Source organism: Manis pentadactyla, chromosome 2, assembly GCF_030020395.1.
Source record: "Manis pentadactyla isolate mManPen7 chromosome 2, mManPen7.hap1, whole genome shotgun sequence".
Classification (NCBI taxonomy): Eukaryota; Metazoa; Chordata; class Mammalia; order Pholidota; family Manidae; genus Manis; species Manis pentadactyla.
In genome coordinates, this window is record NC_080020.1 from 133,578,982 (window position 1) to 133,597,477 (window position 18,496).

Genomic DNA, 18,496 nt, shown 5'->3' on the forward strand with positions numbered 1-18,496 from the left:
CAGTGATACCGGGCCCAAGCGGGAGTGCTTCTGGGAGTCTGGGGCCCCGCGAGGAGAGCCCGTCCTGTGGGCACCGTGAGGGTCATAGGTCTGCGGCCACAGTCCCCAGACACCCATAAGGGATGAGCTGGGCTGGGAGGGGTCACTTGTCTCGGGGGTGTCGTTAGCCCCCAGAGTCTCTGTAGTCTTCAGCAGGCACGGTGTGACCGTCTCCCTGAGAGGCCCACTTGGGGAGATGCTAAGTGGGGGCCACCGCCCCTTCCATGCTTGGGCTGGCACAGGGTCCTCATGACCTCTTCCCATAGTCATTCACACACACATTTCCTGAGGCACTCAGATCAAGCCCTAGAACTCACTCATGTTTAACTTGGGAGTCACCCTGGGCCTGGCTTGGAGGGAAGTAGCTGGAGTGCATAGGGTCACCTCTGAGAGGCAGTGAGGGCAGGGAGGCCAGAGGGGAGGGGGGACGCTGTGATGGGGCTCCCAGGGCTCTCCTCTGAGCAGACTCCTGAAAACCCGACTCCCAGGAGCCACGGACAGGGACTGCTGTCCCCCAGGGGCTGGGCACTGCCAGGGACCAGCAGGAAGGGACACTGGGGGCACAGGGGCCCCCACAGGCTGGCACTGTGCTGCGGGCTCTGCTGCACTCTGCGCCCCTGTTCGTGGCAGGCAGACGCTTCACCTCCGAGAAGCATAAGCCTCCGCTTCCATTGTAACTTCCTTATAGTCCAGTTCTCTGCGTAAATGTGTGTGTTTGAGTATTTTATGCATAGGACAATATGGAATTACAAACTATTTTAACTTTTTTTTTTTTTTGCTTCTTTTCAATAGTGAATGTATGCATACATATATCTATATAGGGAGAATAGCTATATATAGATATATGTGTATATATAATGACCCAAACTTCCTTGGCCACCTTTTGGGCTTTGGGGCTCACTTTAGGCAGGGGAGCTAATCTCCTCCGTTGTGTATTTATTCTGACTAGATGCACTCTCTGTGGGTGACTTTCTCATCCAGTTCTTGCTGAGGGGAGGGGGCTCAGTCCTGCCTTTCAGAGCCTTGACTTACAAAACCAGTACAAAGCAGAGATGATTGAAGCCCTCACACACTCAGAACAAAAAGACAGCCTCACTAGAAGCTGATGCTGCATGCTCAGTTATCAGAGTGGAACCATCCCTGCTTGAGGTTCTTCCTAGATTTTTAAAGGAACATTTAGAACTTAAACTTTTGTGCTACTATTTCCATATTTACTTCCAAAACATTTATAAAATATTAGAATCCAGAACGTGGTTCCCAAGCCCTTGGACCATGAGCACACCGAGGGCCGGGCCCGTGGGTGGTATGGGGCAGTCAGCAGGATGTGTGGATTCCAAACAAATCCAAATACACTATGGAGGGGACTCACAATTGAGCTGAACTCACTCATCTCTGGCTGGCTGTTGATTCTGTAGCCAAATCATATTTGTAATAAAAGAAAAAAAAACCCACACTATAGGTAAATAGCTAAATAAAACCAGAGTCATGTAGGGGACATTTCGGTGCTGCTGAGTAAGACTTGAAGTTTCTTAATCTCATGGAGTAACAGAAATTACTAGGGGGAATTTCAGGGGCTTTTACTAAACTCTTTGGGATGTAAACTGAACCTACTGAATCCTGGGACTTTTGCCTGCAGCAACACAAGCTAGGACAGTGGTTTCCTTCAAGGGACCCCCAGCAGAGAAGCAGAGCAGCTGAGCTGGTGGGAGCCAGGCTGTGCAATTCACAGGACGGATTCCACTCTGTCTGCCAGCAAGATTGGCCTTAAGCAAAACTGTCCACCTCCTGGAGCTGTCCCTATTGTACTGTCCCTGCCAGGCTGGCCTTGTGTTCACCTGCTGCTCCAAGGTCTCCTTACCTCTGGTCTCAGCATTTCAGAGGTGTGCACACCTCTGTGCTACCTGGAGCTGTGTTCTGGTGTTTTTAACTATGACACATGCAGCCATTTTTAAAATACATACAAAATGGATAACCACATGGGAGTATGCTTGTCAAATCCTAAAGGCAGAAAGCAGATTCCAAAACAGTATGACTCTGTAAGAAAAAGAATTATTAAGAAAATGAGTGGGTCTGTCTATCCACAGGAAGAAAGACTGGAAGGATATCCAACGTGCGAGCAGTAATTGTCTTTTACTAGAGATTTTAATGTGCTTGGCTCGTCTGCTTCTCAGCAGTGAACACGTATTACTTTGGTCCCATATCCCATCCCCTCGTGTCAGCAGTGGGGATGAGCTGCATACGACTGAAGACATTAAGAAATGACAGTGGCTTCACAAGGACCTCACATTTCTAACACTGTGGGCCCTGAGAGCTTTGCACCGACTCTGGGGTCTCCCCTGTTGAAAGTTGCTGGAAGTCAGGGACTCTGAGGACATAGTTTGGGGTCGGGGGGGGCAGGCAGCTCCTGGATTGCAGTCTTTGTGGTCACCCCAGTGTGACCCTGATGCTGCCCTACTTCAGGGGGCACCCACGCCCCTGACCTCTTAAAACCCAAACAAGAGTTACAATTTGAAGAACAAAAAACAAAAAGAAAATGTTTTTAGGCAGCTCACCCACTGTCTGCTGCCATCTCCCTTGCCCTCCACCTGAGCTCACCTTGGGTGGAGGACCTCACATATGGCCTGAGCCCTAAGGCCAGTTGACCATTGTGACCAAGTAACAGGAAGAGGCCTGCGTCCCTGCTCCCCTGCTGTCAGCCATGGTCACACTCCCCTAAAACCAGCCCGTCCAGGCCGCCATCGCACATCCCTGTGGCAAGCTGATCCACTAAGTCGCCTTTTCCCTTCTTGTCTTCCAGTCCGCCTAAGCCGACCGTGTTCATCTCCGGTGTCATCGCCCGGGTAAGAGCCATCTCATCTAATTGCGGCCTCAGCATGCGCTCTCCTGGTCCCTCTGTCTTCGTTCAACCCTGTCCATCCGTCTGTCCGCAGTCTAGCTGTCTCGTGTGCTCAGAGGGCTCTTCTGCAGGAAGGGCCCTCTGCAGCAGGCAGGCCTCTGGGCACAGGGCGTGACCCGGAGTGGCCGGCTCCCCTTCTGCCAGTTACACTCAGCCCAGGGCCTGCAGGTTACCCAGAGACCAAGTGTCTCTGGGTGACCTGTGAGCTCAGAATGTGGTTACATTTTTAAATGGTTGGAAAAATGGAAATGTGAATTATATGGTGTGATGTGTGAAAATTATATGAAATTCAAATGTCCGTTTCCATGAATGAGGTGTGAGTGGCACACAGCCACACCCATTCGTGTAGCTACCATCTGTGGAGGCTGTCATGCCACAGTGGCAGAGCTGAACCCACAGAGCTAAAGTACTTACCGTCTGGCCCGTTGCACAAAATGCTTGGACTGAACTAAGGGTTTTTGTCACACCCTTTACTTTTCAAGAGCCCACTCATCTGGTGAGACCCGAGATTTTGTTTTAGCTACAGAGCACCCGCCAGCAAAGCCCTGTTTGGGGCATGCTAATGCCAGCCATAGTCCTGCGACTCACTGTACAGTTGAGCCCTGGCCGTGTGACATATGGACCATGTGATGTATAAGTGCCATTGCTGGGACACCTCCCCAGCACCATCTGGAGACCCTAGGGCAGATGGGTGGTGCGTCTGCTACATGTGAGAAAATCAATTGCTGTTGGAAGTCTGAGGTCACCCATGGCCAGCTGGCTCAGCCAGAGTACGCATGGCTGTAACCTGCCCGTGGGGAGCTGGGCCCTGCCCCCATCACACATGCTCTGCTGGCACAAAAAAGCAGTTCCTCCCCCCACAACAGCTGGGACTTGGAGGGTGCATCCAGCTCTGTCTCATGGCTTCAGCTTGCGTGGTGTGTTTCCTTCCCAACCCCCACTCACAGCTACGACAACAAATCTGAATTTCAGATGCTGGATTTGGTTCTATCTTGCCCCCAGTTCAAAAGATCACAAGACCAATTCCAGCAGAAGAAAGCCACCCAGTAGCAGCTTTGTTCTGAGTCATTCATTCAGTGACCTCTCATGGCATGGGGCAGTCACCTTCTGGGTGGGACATGGGCCTCACTGCCCCCTCCAGTCCCCAGAGAGCTTCAGGACCCCCGCAGTCCCAGGAGACAGGCCTCTGCCTGCCGTTGAGGTTCCACATTCCCTCAGCCCCCTGCAGGGAGGCCCAGGGTGCAGAACCAGGGGCCTTGCTCAGGCGCTAACCCAGCTCAGTGTTGGTGAGCCGGTGCGTTCCATGTCTCCTGACAGGGCGACAAAGACTTCCCCCCAGCGGCCGCCCAGGTGGCCCACCAGAAGCCCCACGCCTCCATGGACAAGCATCCGTCCCCGAGGCCCCAGCACATCCAGCAGCCTCGCAAGTGAGCAGCAGGGACCCAGCGTCCCCCCTGGCGGTGCCTCAGTCCCCGACGTTTCAAATTTCCCTGGCAAAGACAACTGGCACCTTCTTCGAGATGCTGCTCCCTGGGGAAGTCTGAGACAAAGCAGAGCACGCTTCCTTTGCCTTAAATTTCCATGTCTAAAATTAGAAATGGTCAGACAAAACCTTTTTTCCAGGGAGCGCTGGTTGGTGTCATTTGAGATCATTGTGCCCCCAAAGGGCCATTAGCAGGACTTACCAAGACCTCAGTAAAATGAAGCTGTTCAGTCTAACTACAGCTCTGTTTCAGCAATTGCCTGAAGGCCTTGTGGTCTTAAAAACAAGAGGGCACAAATTTGAAGGATTAGACTCAGATTAGAGGAAAAGCTTAATCATTTCACGCTTTTAATAAGTAGGACAATAACGTCTTAACTCCTAGGGGAGGGGTAGGAATCACCATGGTGGGTTTCAGAAAGGCAGAGCAGAGCAGACCTGGCATGGGCAACAGCATCCTGGAACTTCCCCTTCCCTCCCTGTGCGCTGTGGGATCGCTGTGCAGGCAACACCGAGCTCTCCCAGGAAAATGAGAACCTCACCTCTTTGAAATGACTCTTATTCCAGGCGGCATCTTGCTGAAAAATTACAATTCAGGCAGTTCACCAAAGGGAATACTTCTGGAATGAGATCTCTCAGTGTGAGCCAACTCAGGTCCTGCTTCATGATCCTCACACACTCTGCCCGGGAACCTGCATTTTCCAGGAATCCCCTCTACAACTGCCTTTGAGTGCTTGTAGTAATCACTGGCCAGGTGGAGGAATAGCTGAATTCTGGAACATTAGAGCAAGAACACTGAATGCATGGAAAGACCAGATAAAAACCTGCCCTTTGTCTCCTTAGGGAAAGGCAGAAACACCACATTCCATTTGAGCTAGAAAATCCTGTCTGTCAGTCAGTCCAACTGTCCAGAATTCCTTCTGCCCAAGCGCACATTAGTCTGGGCCCAAGTCCATTCGGGCACATTAGATTGTCAACTTGTGTCTTCTACCCATAGCCGCCCTGGACTGCTCAGTGGCTCACAGCTGGAGAGCACACTCTTTTTCTTAAAAGCCAAAGAGTTTGTTTTCCCAGACTTTAAAGTCTTCAGAGCAGATGCTTTTGGAGAGGGTGCAGCCCCATCTGTCCTGCTCACCAGCAGTTGCGTTTGCTGCAGGTTGGCAGTGAGGCGCACACGCCATCAGCCTTTGGGATGCCCTTATCAAACCCACTGCCAGCTGGTAAAAATAGCACATACCTAGTCAGCCCCACCCATCACTGTTCCCTAAGAGAGAAGCACAGCGCTGCTTCGTATTCCAAAGGCAGCATTTGGTTTCCCATCTCGCTGACTTGCTGGGAGCCAGGGTCTAACTATCAAGGCACCATGATGTCACACTGGTGTTGCTTAATTGCTGAGACATTGGTGTAAACTGAGGCTGGCTTTTGAAGGTGCAGATCAGGTGGGCAGCACTGCCATGGGATACACTGAGCAAGCAGCCTGCCCCGGCCACCTCCTGGAGCCAGCATCTCAGAAGGGACCCTGAGAACCGGCAGCGCTGGGTCAGGCTCGTGCAGACCATTGCACCCTCTGCTACAGAAATTAAGGTGCATCCTTCATACTTTTTAGTTCTGCAGACTGATGTGCTGTGCTGTTTCCCCAGATACATTTTTCATGTATTTTAGCTACATCTGGCATGTATCCATGGGCTGTATGTAGGTCACTGAATGCAAACTTTTCCTGAATGAGTTCACCATTGTCAACCTCAAAATAATGATTATAATAAAGCTCCTGCATTTCTTCTCATATTTTGGTTTTTCTTCTATTTCAGAGATTTTTCCTTTACATTTTACTGGGATTTCCAGATGTTTCAGTAGGAATATGAACATACATACATGATGGGTATTTTCACAAATTGTGTCCTAGACACAAAGTCAAACTGTTGGACACCTGGCACCTTGAATCTAATCACCTACTTTTAAATGTCTTAAAATGGAAAAGCTCACTGCAGTTGATTAAAACATATTACTTGGGCCCAACAGCTGGCCCTGTGCTAGGTAGGCACCTTTGGGCACAGACTTAAGAAGGAATTAGTGGTGAGAGCAGGAGTGGCTATGAGCAGCTTTTGATGAACAAGACGTTTGTCTTTATCCAAAGGTCTCCTGCAACCCTAAGAGCAGGATGAGAAAATAATCACAGCAGTTAAACCTCAAGATCCAGAATCAGGCCGCATGGGGGACCCCTGAGGTTTTCTCATGCAGCACCTCCTGGGTCAGGGGAGGACCTGGTGCAGCCTGTGGGTGGCCCAAGCCCGGGTGAGGCAGCTGCGGGCAGAGTCTGCGGCTCCCAGCCCCCCTGGCCTTTCCTCGGCCCTGGTTTGGCCTTGAGGCTACTGTTTGTATTAAGGTGTCTCTCTTACTAAACTGAGAATAGAATGAGGGTCTTACTATTTAGTATCACTGGGCGGAGAGTTTTCCCCATAAATAAATGGCGGGAAGAAATGCCAAACACACAGCAAACTTGGAATAGAGTTGCCCCTGAGGGCTTTTCACATTGTTCACATCGCTGTCACCAGTGATAAACCAAGCGCTGCAGACTGGGTGGCTTAAAGCAATGGAAAAGCACTATTTCACAGCTGTGGATTAGAAGTTTGAAATCAAGGTGTTGGCAGGACCACCCTCAGAAGGTTCTAGATGATGATCATTGCCTTCCTCTTCCAGCTGCTGGTGGCTGTCATGGCCTAAGTCGTCTCTCTCTCTCTCGTCACTTGGACATCTTCCCTGTGTGTGTTCCTGTGTCCAAATTTCCCTCCTTGTCTCAGGACACCAGTTATTGGTTAGTGCTCACCCTAATCCAGTAGGACCTCATGTTAATAAATTAGATCCAAAAATACCCTATTTCCAAATAAGTCACATTCACAGACACCGGGGATTAGGACTTGAACATATCTTTTTGGGGACACTATTCAGTGCAGGACATCAACCACATGTGAGAAAGTCAGACACCTCATGCCAGCTCACACCATTTGAATAACTTCATCTCATGAATTGCCTTCCTGTGAGCATGCGTTACCCACTGCAGGTTTCCCGACAGCACGGCTGGCACTGGGCAGTCAAAGCGTGTCTGCAGGAGGCAGGGAGAAGAGAGCGGAGCAGCCTGTGAGTAGAGACCATGCCTCCAGGCCTCACAGAGCTATTTGTCCCTGGGGCCAGTGGCACATGGGGTTGCAGGTCTCAACTACACGTGTCCCCAGTTCAGAGCCAGGGTTTCTGATCCCACATCTTGTTTTCTATAGGAGTATTCCATCAGTAGTGGTTGTCTCATTTTAAAGCTGAGAAGTCCGAAACTCAGTCACCATCAGCAAACATTTGCCCAAGGAAGATAAACAAATGGCCAATAAGCACATAAAAAGATTCTCAATATCATTAGTCACCAGAAACATGCAAATCAAAATCACAATGAGATAACTGCTTCACACCGTCTGAGGATCAAAGAGTGAAAAATAACAGGGTTGACCAGATGTGGAGAAATCAGAACCCCTGTACAGTGCTATTGGGAATGTAAATGTTACAGCCTCTTAGGGAAACAGCCTGGCAGTTCCCCAAACAATTCAACATAGTGTTACCAGGTAACCCAGAAATTCTATTCCTAGGGATATACCTGTGAGAAATGAAAACATATGTTCACACAAAAACTTGCATGAAAATGTTTATGGCAGCATTATTCATAATAGCCAAAAGGTGGAAACAGGCCAAAGTTCACCAACGGACAAATGAATAAACAAAATATGGTCTATCTGTGCAATGGAATATTATTGAGCCATAAAAAGGAATAAAGTACTGAAATAGAGTACAACACGGATGAACCTTGAGAACATTATTCTTAGTGAAAGAAGCCAGCCACAAAAGAGCATGTATTATATGATTCCATTCAGATAATATGGACAGTATGAAATGTCCAGAACAGGGAGATACCTGGAGACAGTGGCTGCTCAGGGCGGGTGGGAGGGCGGAGGACATTTGTGTGATACGATAGCTAAGAGGACAAGTTTTTATTCGGAGGTGATGAAAAGGCTCTAAACGTGATTGTATGGGTGCTTGCGCATATCTGTGAATGTGCTTAAAGCCATGGACTTGTACACTGGAAATGAATGAATTCTGTGGTGTGCAAATTATGTCTCAATAAAGATGCTTTTTTGGGAAAGTCAGTGTTAGCAAGTGGCACAGCTGAGGACTGAATCCACAGCATTCTGACCCCAGAGCCATGGTCTCCACAGCTCGGCTGTGCTTGTGGGACTCAGAATAGATGCCTCACCAAGAAATTTGGCACCAAGAGGTGATCACAGAGCAAGGTTTGGATACAAAAGACCAAGGGGGTTGAGATGATGCTGGGGATTCAAGCCTGGATGACCACACAATGGGGAAGGCGCCCATCAAAAATGATCATGGACCTAGGGAGGCTCCGGGAGGGATGTCCCTTGGAGTCTTGGTGCTGGGCAGGGTTTGACACAGTAACCAAAGCACGGGGAGGCCCAGGCTGGAGTGGCAACCTGATCCATCTGCTGGGTGTGGGTGAGGGCGAGCAGGAACCAGGCCTTTGGGGGACATGCTGCAGATGTAAGTACAGAGGTGCCAGGCAGTGGAAGAGAGGCAAGCCACAGGTCACCTGGTCACAGGCTCCAGAGAGTTCTGCAGGTGGGACATGGAGACTGAGGAGGACCAGGGAGCTACATCAGGACAGGACTGGAGTCCATCACCTCGGTGACCCAAGAGTTGGGGTTCTGGGCAGTGGAGAGACAGAAGCCGGATGTCACAGGACCAGAATGGAGAAGACTCCCTGCTGGACAGGGAAGGTGGGTTTGAAGAGGAAAAGGTGTAGCATGAGCTAAAGGGAGACTTAAACATGCTTAGGGGGGAGGGCCCCAGAGTGTCTGAGGGATCCGGACAGCTGGCTCTGCTTCCCTCCAGCTTCATCACTGCCAACAGGAACCTCTGAACCTTTCTGCTGGGGCTGCATGCTCGTTCCAGGGTGAGCACCAGCCAGTCATCACTTACCATTATTGTGGTCGTTGATTTATGACCCAGGACCAGAGGTGCCGTGAGATCTGCCCAAAGTAAGTGACAGGAGGAGGCTGAGGATCGGGAGCAAAGGCTCTTGGGCCCCGAGATGATCCTTCAAGCACACCCGTGAGTCCTGATCAGTGCTGACTCAGGTGCGCAGCCACCCGCCCAGACCAGAGCCGCGCCCCACCCCGCTCATCCCCAGTCCTTTCACAAGCTTAATGTGGACACAGCAAGCCTGTGTGTGGGAGCAAAGCTGCAAAGTGACAGTCCCATGGCTTGAGACCTGCCCTCGGAGACAGAGGAGTGACCGCCTGGCCCAGATGGACAAGCAGCTCACACATCCTGAGAAAAGGCAAGGCTGAGAGGAGGGCCAGGGGCCAAGGGAGATCTTGCCAGAGTCAGTAGCTTTTTAATTAATGAATCATTTCTGAAACATCTGCCTGCTGCCTCCGCAGCCTGCAGTGTGCTTCTGCCATTCCATACCTTTTTCTGACCTCACAGCTGCCATGTGAGTTAAGTACTTCTTTTTACAAACCCCAAAGTAAACTTTTTTTCACCAAGACTTGGCATCCTGCTGGCCGCTGCAGTATAAAAACAAAAACAAAACAATCAGGCATTTCATAACCATCCCAGGAGGCATCTACAGCCATATGCTCCTGAAGAACAGAGAGGGTGAGTGGGTGGAGATGGTTAACGGTGAAATTTGAGTACTTGAAATTTCCTCAGTCGTTGTATAAGCCAGGATTCTCCAGAGAAACAGAACCGATAGGAGATAAAGATAGATAGATGATGATAGATAGATAGATGATAGAGATAGATAGATAGATAGATAGATAGATAGATAGATAGATAGATAGATAGATAGATAGATAGATAGATAGGTAGATAGATAGATAGATAGATAGATAGATAGATAGATAGATAGATAGATAGATAGATAGATAGATAGATAGATAGATGATAGATAGATAGATAGATTAGATAGATTAGATAGATAGATAGATAAGATAGATAGATGATAGATAGATAGATAGATAGATAGATAGATAGATAGATAGATGATAGATAGATTGATTGATTAGATTGACTGTGGAGTCTGGCTGACAGAATTCCTCTAGCTCAGGGGAATTGTTCTAGTCAGCCTTTTGTTCTCTTCAGGCCCTGCCCACCCACATCATGGAGCACTCCGCTTCACCCCAAGTCCACTGATTTAAATGTAAGTCTCAACCAAAAACACCCTTACAGAAACAACCAGAATATTGTTTGACCAAATATGTAGGCACTGTGGCCCAGCCGGGTTGACACATAAAATGAACCATAACAAGTGTTCATCACAGCTCATTTTGCTTGGAGTCCTCAAAGCATCTTAGATCCATCTGTACTTTGACCATGTCGAACCATCTGCACATCTCTACGACATTCTAACTTTTAACTTGCTCTTCCAAACAGACTTTTAAAAATTCATTTAAAGGCATTTGTGACAAGAGAAAATAATTTTTCCTCATCCTCCCTCTTAATCCTTCATATTATTATAAATCCAACTGCCATGCTTTCAAAAAAAAATCACAATTTCTCAACTGGGAAAGACCCAACATGATCTAATGAACTAATATGATCTGGAGGATTTGGGAGTCCACCCAGAAATCCTGAATGAGCTTCTCGACAACATTCTGCATCCTCATTCTGTACTGCCCAGGACACCTGGAAGAAAGAACCCAGCACGTTGTAGCACAAGGGCTCAGCTTCTGTGCAAATTACCAGAAACCCACTTGCATCATTCGTATTGAGAACATGGGATGGGCTTAGAGTGCTAATAATGGTCTTCACTTTCTTTAGGGCAGTGGTTTTTGAGGTGATACTACCCCCAGAGAACATTTGGCAATGTCTGGAGATGTTTCTGATTGTCACAACTGGAGACTGGGGAGGAGTGGGGGATGCTAGAGTAAGTGGCATCTAGTGAGCACAGCCCAGATTGCTGCTAAAAGTCCTGCAATGAGCAGAACAACCCCCACAGCAAAACACTATCAAGACCAAAATGTCAGCAACAGCAAGGTTAAAAACCCTAATGGTCCTGTTCTAGATATTCATGACTTGTAAGAATATAATTAAACAATTAAGGGCAAATTTCATTCATCCTGGAATCTTGAACAAAATAATGTATTTCAGTGGCAAGGGCCCATTTAGTGGGAGCAACTAAAGTAGCTCAAGCTTGTGTATGCTTTCCAGTCCCTGGAGCAGAAAATAGCAAATTGCCGTGCTACAGATCTGCTCCTGAATGCAATGGAAATTTTTAGATAAAGCAAGCCTTTTCCTTCAGGGAGAGCATGCCATGGTTCTATAACATAATGGTTGTTTTCTTAGTCACCGATACAAAGAAGAGTGGAGTAGATAAATGTCCCTCAGTGGCTTCCCCAGCACACTCACCTAGGACTAGGACAGGCAGGACAATCACACAGCCTTTTGACTCAGCTACTTAAATATTCTCAAAAGAAGGTCTGGAAACCTCTTTCCAAATGATTGCAGCCTGTTTTCCAAAATGGACTATGTGTGTCTCAAGCTGATTAACCTCACAGTTATCAGTACATGCAGCAGAAGGAAGAGCAAAATTAGAAAGTGAGCATCTCCCTGCAGAGCAAGCAGCTAAGCTTGTGTAGGTAAAGTTCTCCTGTCTCTTAGAACAGTCCCCCAACCCCAGGCCCCTGTAGTCCCTCCACAAATCCCTGCTTCTATCATAGAAAGACAACTAAAGCTGGCTGTGACCTCTTGGGGAACGGGGCCATTTCTTACCTCTGGAACTTACCCATAAACCCAGGCTGCCTAGAGTAGAGACTTGGAATGCTGACATGCTTTATCCCCTCAGATACTGAAGACGTTCAATGAGTTGATTCTGCTTTTAGAGCAACATGTACAACCAGATGACATCACAAGGCTTATATAAAACAAATTGCAGAGCATGAGATGGAACCAAAGTTTGCCAAAGTCATGTGCTTGATCACAAAATTCTCTGCTTTCGGTGCCAGTGATGGTTTGGTCTCTGTACGTCATCTGTATAGAAACTTTCCAGTTCAGTCACTTATGAAAAGTACCATTGCCAGGGAGCTGTCACTGGGGCAGTGCTGTGTGAGTGCAGAAACCATTTGGTATAAATGAGTAGCACTTCAGTTAAGACTCATCCTAATTCCAGTTACCAAAGTTAAGAAACATCAGATGTATCATACCAGGACCAGAATTGCTAATTAAACTGTGGTTCCCGGAGCTTTTCACTATGTCTGCAAACTAGAGCCCAGAGAACTGAAGGTGAGCCTCCATCCTCCCTGATGGGACCATGTAAGAAACCCACATCCTGCCAAGCCCCACCTCTCAGACACGTGTAAACCAGGCCAAGGGAGGCAGGTTTGGGATCGCTGCCAAAGGTCGAAAAGGTCTCTGAACAAAAACAACAACCAAAAAAAAAAAAAAAAAATACACACAGAAAAAAAACAAACCCTAGGAGACAGCGCCTGGAATAACCTTAAGTCCAATTTCCATAAAACATAATCAAGAGCCCCCTCAAATCATGCATGATGTCACATCACATACATTTAACAGCCCCAGGATGATGCTAAGCCATCATGCCAGTTAAAATAATGAAGTCTTTTAGATACTTACTGTTCGGGTTTTACAGCTAAACCTTTTTTCCTGTCCCAATACTAATTTTTTGCAAGTTAATATGTTAAGTTTTTTTACTATCTTCATAGAGCCTTCTGACATATCAAAAGGATCCCCAAAAAAGTTACCCTAGGGTACAAAAATACTAAAAGATTATTATTTTGCACAAAAATATTGCAGTGTCTGAGTAAGCATTACTTTGAAAAACCAGTATTTTCTTCCAGGACAATTAGATAACCTGAACATAGTAAGACAGTGATAAGTGGACATTTATTAATACTTTATTTAAATTATATAAACTTAACCAACATTACACAATTTTTTGTGAATCATAAAGGCATCCACATAGATATATTACCCACAGAAGGAGATTCTGGGTCTAAATCATCACCATCATCTTCATCATCACCATCATTGTTACCACCACAAGCACCACACCAGTATCACCATGTCATCACCACCACCGCCACCATCACCACACCAGTGTCATCACCATCTTCATCACCATTGTTACCACCATCACCAGCATCACCATGTCATCACCACCACCACACCAGTGTCATCACCATCATCTTCATCACCATCATTACCACCATCACCAGCATCACCATGTCATCACCATCACTGCCATCACCACTACCACCATCCTCCTCCTCACATTTATTGAGCACTAACTATGTGCTAGGCACTCACAGCAGCTCTACCTTGTAGACATTGTTATTATTGCTTTTGTACAAATGAGGAAACTAAAGCTTAGTCTGATAAAATAATTTACCTAATTCATGTGGCTAGTAGGTGGCCAAGCTAAGATCTGACCTCAAGTTCTATGCTTCCCACCACCAATCTTTAAAGAGTAGAACTCCACTGTCATTCCCACACTTGATCCATCCCCCACCCACCCAACTTCTCAACAACCCAGACCATCTGTAGTGTCCTGTTTTATCACAGAAGGGCTCCGACGTGCCTCTGCATGCATGGCTCCTGTCCACCGGCAGAAGTTATCCCAGGTGGTAGTAGGCCCAGGGAGCTGCAGGAACAGCAGGCTTCTCTGGTTGTCGGACATCCAGACTGGAGCTTCTGAGAGGTCTAGCTCCTGCTCTCAGGATGAGTAACCCTAGTTTGAAACCCACTCCTCTTGAAGGTCTTCATTGGGCCAGATCATGAAAGGGAAGAAATCTTGAAAAACTAGATGTAAATCCTGCTTTCACTGTGTGGAAATCCAGCTCTAGTATCTAGACGCTGTCTCCTTCAGCCCCAGATAAGACCCTCCTGTGCACAAGCTTCGGGTGCCGATCTCCGGTGGGGCCAGAGCAGGGAACGCCAAGGGGAAGTCCTAGAGGGAGAGCAGGTCTAGAATGTCAAGGGTCCCAAAAGTCAGATGAAGAAAAGGACAGTGCCCATCCCTCTTGTCCCCCAGCCCCCAGGTGATGATTGAGGGCAGAAAATGCAAATTAGAAAACTGACTTTCTTCTGCTTTGCTATGGGGATGCCAGTTTCCAGTGTGTGTCCCTCCTCCTTTGGAACGGAGCCCCATTATAAATGTGCAGGCAAGCAGCCCGGTTCCATAACCCTGTTTTCCAACCTGGTAATTCTCTGTGGCTACATGACCACGTTCTGGTGAGTAGGATACAAGTGGATGGTGTCTTCAGGGAGCTGACTCATCAAGGATATTTGCCTGTTTTTGCCCCTCACCCCTCTCTCCTATCCGGAAAACAGGTGTGATGGCTTATACTCCAGCAGCCAGCTAGGATCATGAGGTAACCAAGGGACTAGAAGCCCCGCCAGCGAAGACAGAGGAGAAGGGTAGAAGGAGCCTGGACATCTGATGACAGTGGTGCCACCAAGCCAGTTCCCACCTGCTTCTCTGGACTTTGCTTAGAGAAACACAACTCATAAGTATTTAACCCACTATTTTTTGGTCGTAACAAAAAAGCTCAGAGCACAGACTTTGAGGTTGGACACCCTGAGTTATATCTCAGAGTCTCACTCACTAGCACTCGGATAGGTTACCTGACCTCTCTGTACCCGTTTCCCCCTGATGATAAGAAAATGAGGATAATGATAGTCTCTACGTTACAGGGTAGTTATGTGCCCAGCACATAGTAGCTGGTAAGCTTTCTAAGTGTAAGCTTTGATATGATGATGATGACAATGGTCGTTATAGAGTTTTCTCTCATAGGCAGCTGAACCTAATCCTCCCTGATACACATGCTCATGGTGATAAAGAAGGTAGTGGGTTTTCTCTTGAACAAAGGAAGAAATATTACTCTTTAATCTCTTTCAGCAACTGTTCCATGAAACCATGTGGTCAGAAAATCAGAAGCCAGTTTCCAAGGCACACACTAGAGCAACAGTAAATGACCTGTTCAGCTGACTACCAGGTTCCATTTTGCTAGGTTGGCATGTAAGTTTTGGACAATAGAGAGAATCTTCAAGGCTGTGGGAGGGGAAGGAGGGAGGAGGGACCATCCAGAGACTATGGGGCAAGGATGAGGCCCCCAAGGGAGCACAGATGCCTAACTGGGGAGAGTTGGTGAAGCTGTCCCGGATGAAGCCTGACGCGAGTGACCTCCCGTCCGCCTCCTCCAAACCTTTGAGTAAGATCACCATCACTGGATATGAGAGCCAGGCTCCTGATTCTCCTTCTAGTTCTGCTATTTCTCTGCATCTGTTCTCACAGCATGGCCTTGAGATATGATCAGCCAAATGTCAAGGATTCCCATGTGGAAATCAGTGGGCACAGCAGAATCTGTTACCAGCTCGGTCCAGAAGCCAGGTGTGTAGTAACAAATTTGGTCTTGCCGGAAGAGAGGTCTGCACATTGTCTGTGGCTCCAGGAGGTAAGCTCGCCATGCCTGTTAGAAGTGTCTTTGTTGATGGAGAACATGGGCCACACTGGATCCTGGGGTGGGGCCAGCCATACCAGAACGACCGACCGTGGGGACTTCGGGTTGTCCAGTGTCAGCTGCCTTGGAGTCTGAGTTCAGCCATATGGGCAGTCAGTCAGTCACTCCTGCCTGTGTAATGAGGCCCCAGTAAAACTCCGCTGCTGAAGCGCGATGTGCTTCCTGGTTGGCAGGACTCCATGAGCATCGCCACGTCAATGGTGGCAGCCAGACACATCCTCAGGACAGGGGGAGTTTCATGTTTGGAACCCTTGCAGCCTCTGCCCCATGCACATCTTCCTCTGGCTGATTTTGATCTGTATCCTTTCCCTGTAATAAATGGGTGAAGTAATTTTGAACTGTCTCTGGTTAGCAGTCCCGTAACTACCTTCAGGTTCAGTAATTCTCTAAAAGGACTCACAAACTTATAATTTGTGTCAGAAGTGAGGGCATTCTTGAGAACTGTGCCCTCATACCTCACAGTTCTGACAACTCTGGGTACCAGGTGCACCCACAATCCCCTTGGGAGACAGAAGTAAGGATGCAGGCATCTGGTGGCCACATGGGCCACCTCAGCCCTCATTTCTTTATGAAGCTGCCTCTGGCCAAGGCCCTCCTCTTAGGGGGACAGATGCCCCTGAGGGTCAGAGGAGCCTCTCTCTCTGTGCTTGGTCTAGGAACAATCCCAAGTAAGGCCCCTGGTGCACTCTTCAGTTGGTCAAGGACGTGGGAATCAGTGGGCTGTGCCTGGGGGGCAGGCAATGCACACTTCCTGCCCTGATTTCCTGAAGCATCCTGTGTCCACAGCTTCTTCAAGAAAGCAAAATGTTTAACTGTTCATAGAGAAAAGAGAAGCTCGCAATAATTGAATACTTTCTTGTCTGTCTGCTCCAATTTCTTGGGCCAGAGCCAGGCTCCACCGTCCTGAGCTCTAACCCTGAGGATGCGGGCATGGCTGGAGCCAGGCCCATGGGGGGTGGTGCTGGGTGACACTCAGTGTGGCAGGAGAGGAGAGGACAGGTTCTGCTTCATGGAAGGTGCACTTCTCCTCTTTGCCTGCTTTTCTAGGTTCCCAGTGGCTGTCTGGGCAGAGGGCAAGTTAGGAGTTCCGTCCCCCTCTGGGTGGTCCCCTCCTCTCAGAAGGCCTGGGGGTGGGCCTTTTGTCCAGGCCCCACTCCAGGCTCTGTTGAGAACTGACGCACTCTTCCCAGGGGGCTGTCCTTTTTCTTTCTCACTTGGGTTGGAAACATCTTGACCCAGACAGTCTGGGATGCTGCTCCTGGCGCTGAAGATGCCATAGCAGCTGAGCCGAGCACAGGCCAAAGAGCATATTAGACCATGATTGCCGCGCAACCCTGGAGTCAGGGAGCCAGAGACACCTCTTCACCTGCTTGGAGACCTGGTGTGGTCCAAGGCAGCTCACCAGAACTGTGGCTGACACAGGGTCTGGGGCTGAAGAGTTCTGGCCTCATTCTCTCTGGAGAAAGACTTCCTAATGAAGGCTGTAAGAACTCAGAAGGCATTTAAAACACATGCCTCTCATCCCCACTGCAGGCTGTACTTGCTGATCCACCTTCCACTGTGAATCAGTGGGGTTCTTGAGAGACACTTCTGATCACCTGGAGGGCATGGAGCCAGAGAAGATGGGAAGAACCCCTGAAGACTGTTGTTCAAGGTAGTGAGCACAGAGTTTATGCTAGGAGTGGCCCCCACCATCTCTCTGTATGAGAGTGACACCAGGCAGGCTGTGCAGCATTCATTCAGAGATCCATTCTTTAAGGAAATGACTGGCACTGCCAGGATCACAAAGCATGTAGCAAAGCCAAGCCTGACCCCTGTCTGTCTGTCTCCAAAGACCTTTCCCCACGCAGCTCACAGTGCGCATGCTGTCCTGTGGTTTAATTAAGCAAGCCAAGCATCTTCTTCCCTGTATGCTTTTCTAGGAGAGGAGCCAGGCTGAGTCTAATAAAGGAGGGTATTTTCCAGGTCGTGTTTCTACCTAGCTGAGTTAGCTGGTTTCCACTGCCGTTTAATATCCTCCTGGTCAGCCACCAGTGCCCTCATCCGCAGGGCCTAGTCAGCAAGTACCGAGAGGCATTTGGGAGCAGGACAGTCATGACTACACCCTCAGCCAGGCGAAGAATTGGAAGTAAATTTTGCAAATACATATGCGTAAGTCCTGAAATTAAAACGCAGTAAAATGTGCTGCCTTGACATCCGGTAAGACCAAAAGAGTCTCAAATGGCCTAAACGCTTGTTCTGCTCCTGGCTCTTCTCCCACAGAGGAGGTCCCTGAGCCACAGGACCCCCTTGTCAAAGGACCAGGTGCTTCATAATGATTTCAGTTCCTGGCCAGCTCACACATCTCTCATCACATGCTCCCATGGGAACCGGGGGGCAGCTCACCCTCTCAACACTACAAAGCCTGCCTCCCCTAGTCTCCGCTAGTCGCTGTTCCCCATGTGGGCCCGTGTGGCATGCAGTGCCTCCTACCCCACCGTATGAACA

At 48.5% G+C, this 18,496-nt stretch overlaps 1 protein-coding gene across 1 annotated transcript in view; it reads left to right on the top strand.

Annotated features, from left to right (window-relative positions):
- The window catches only part of DAP (death associated protein), a 67,857-nt gene extending 61,659 nt beyond the window's left edge, over positions 1–6,198 (top strand). The window contains exons 3-4 of the mRNA XM_036896677.2: positions 2,837–2,879; positions 4,253–6,198. Coding sequence (XP_036752572.1) covers positions 2,837–2,879; positions 4,253–4,366 — 157 coding nt within the window. The 3' untranslated portion in view covers positions 4,367–6,198. The remainder of the gene's footprint in view (positions 1–2,836; positions 2,880–4,252) is intronic.
- The last annotated feature ends 12,298 nt before the right edge of the window (positions 6,199–18,496 follow it).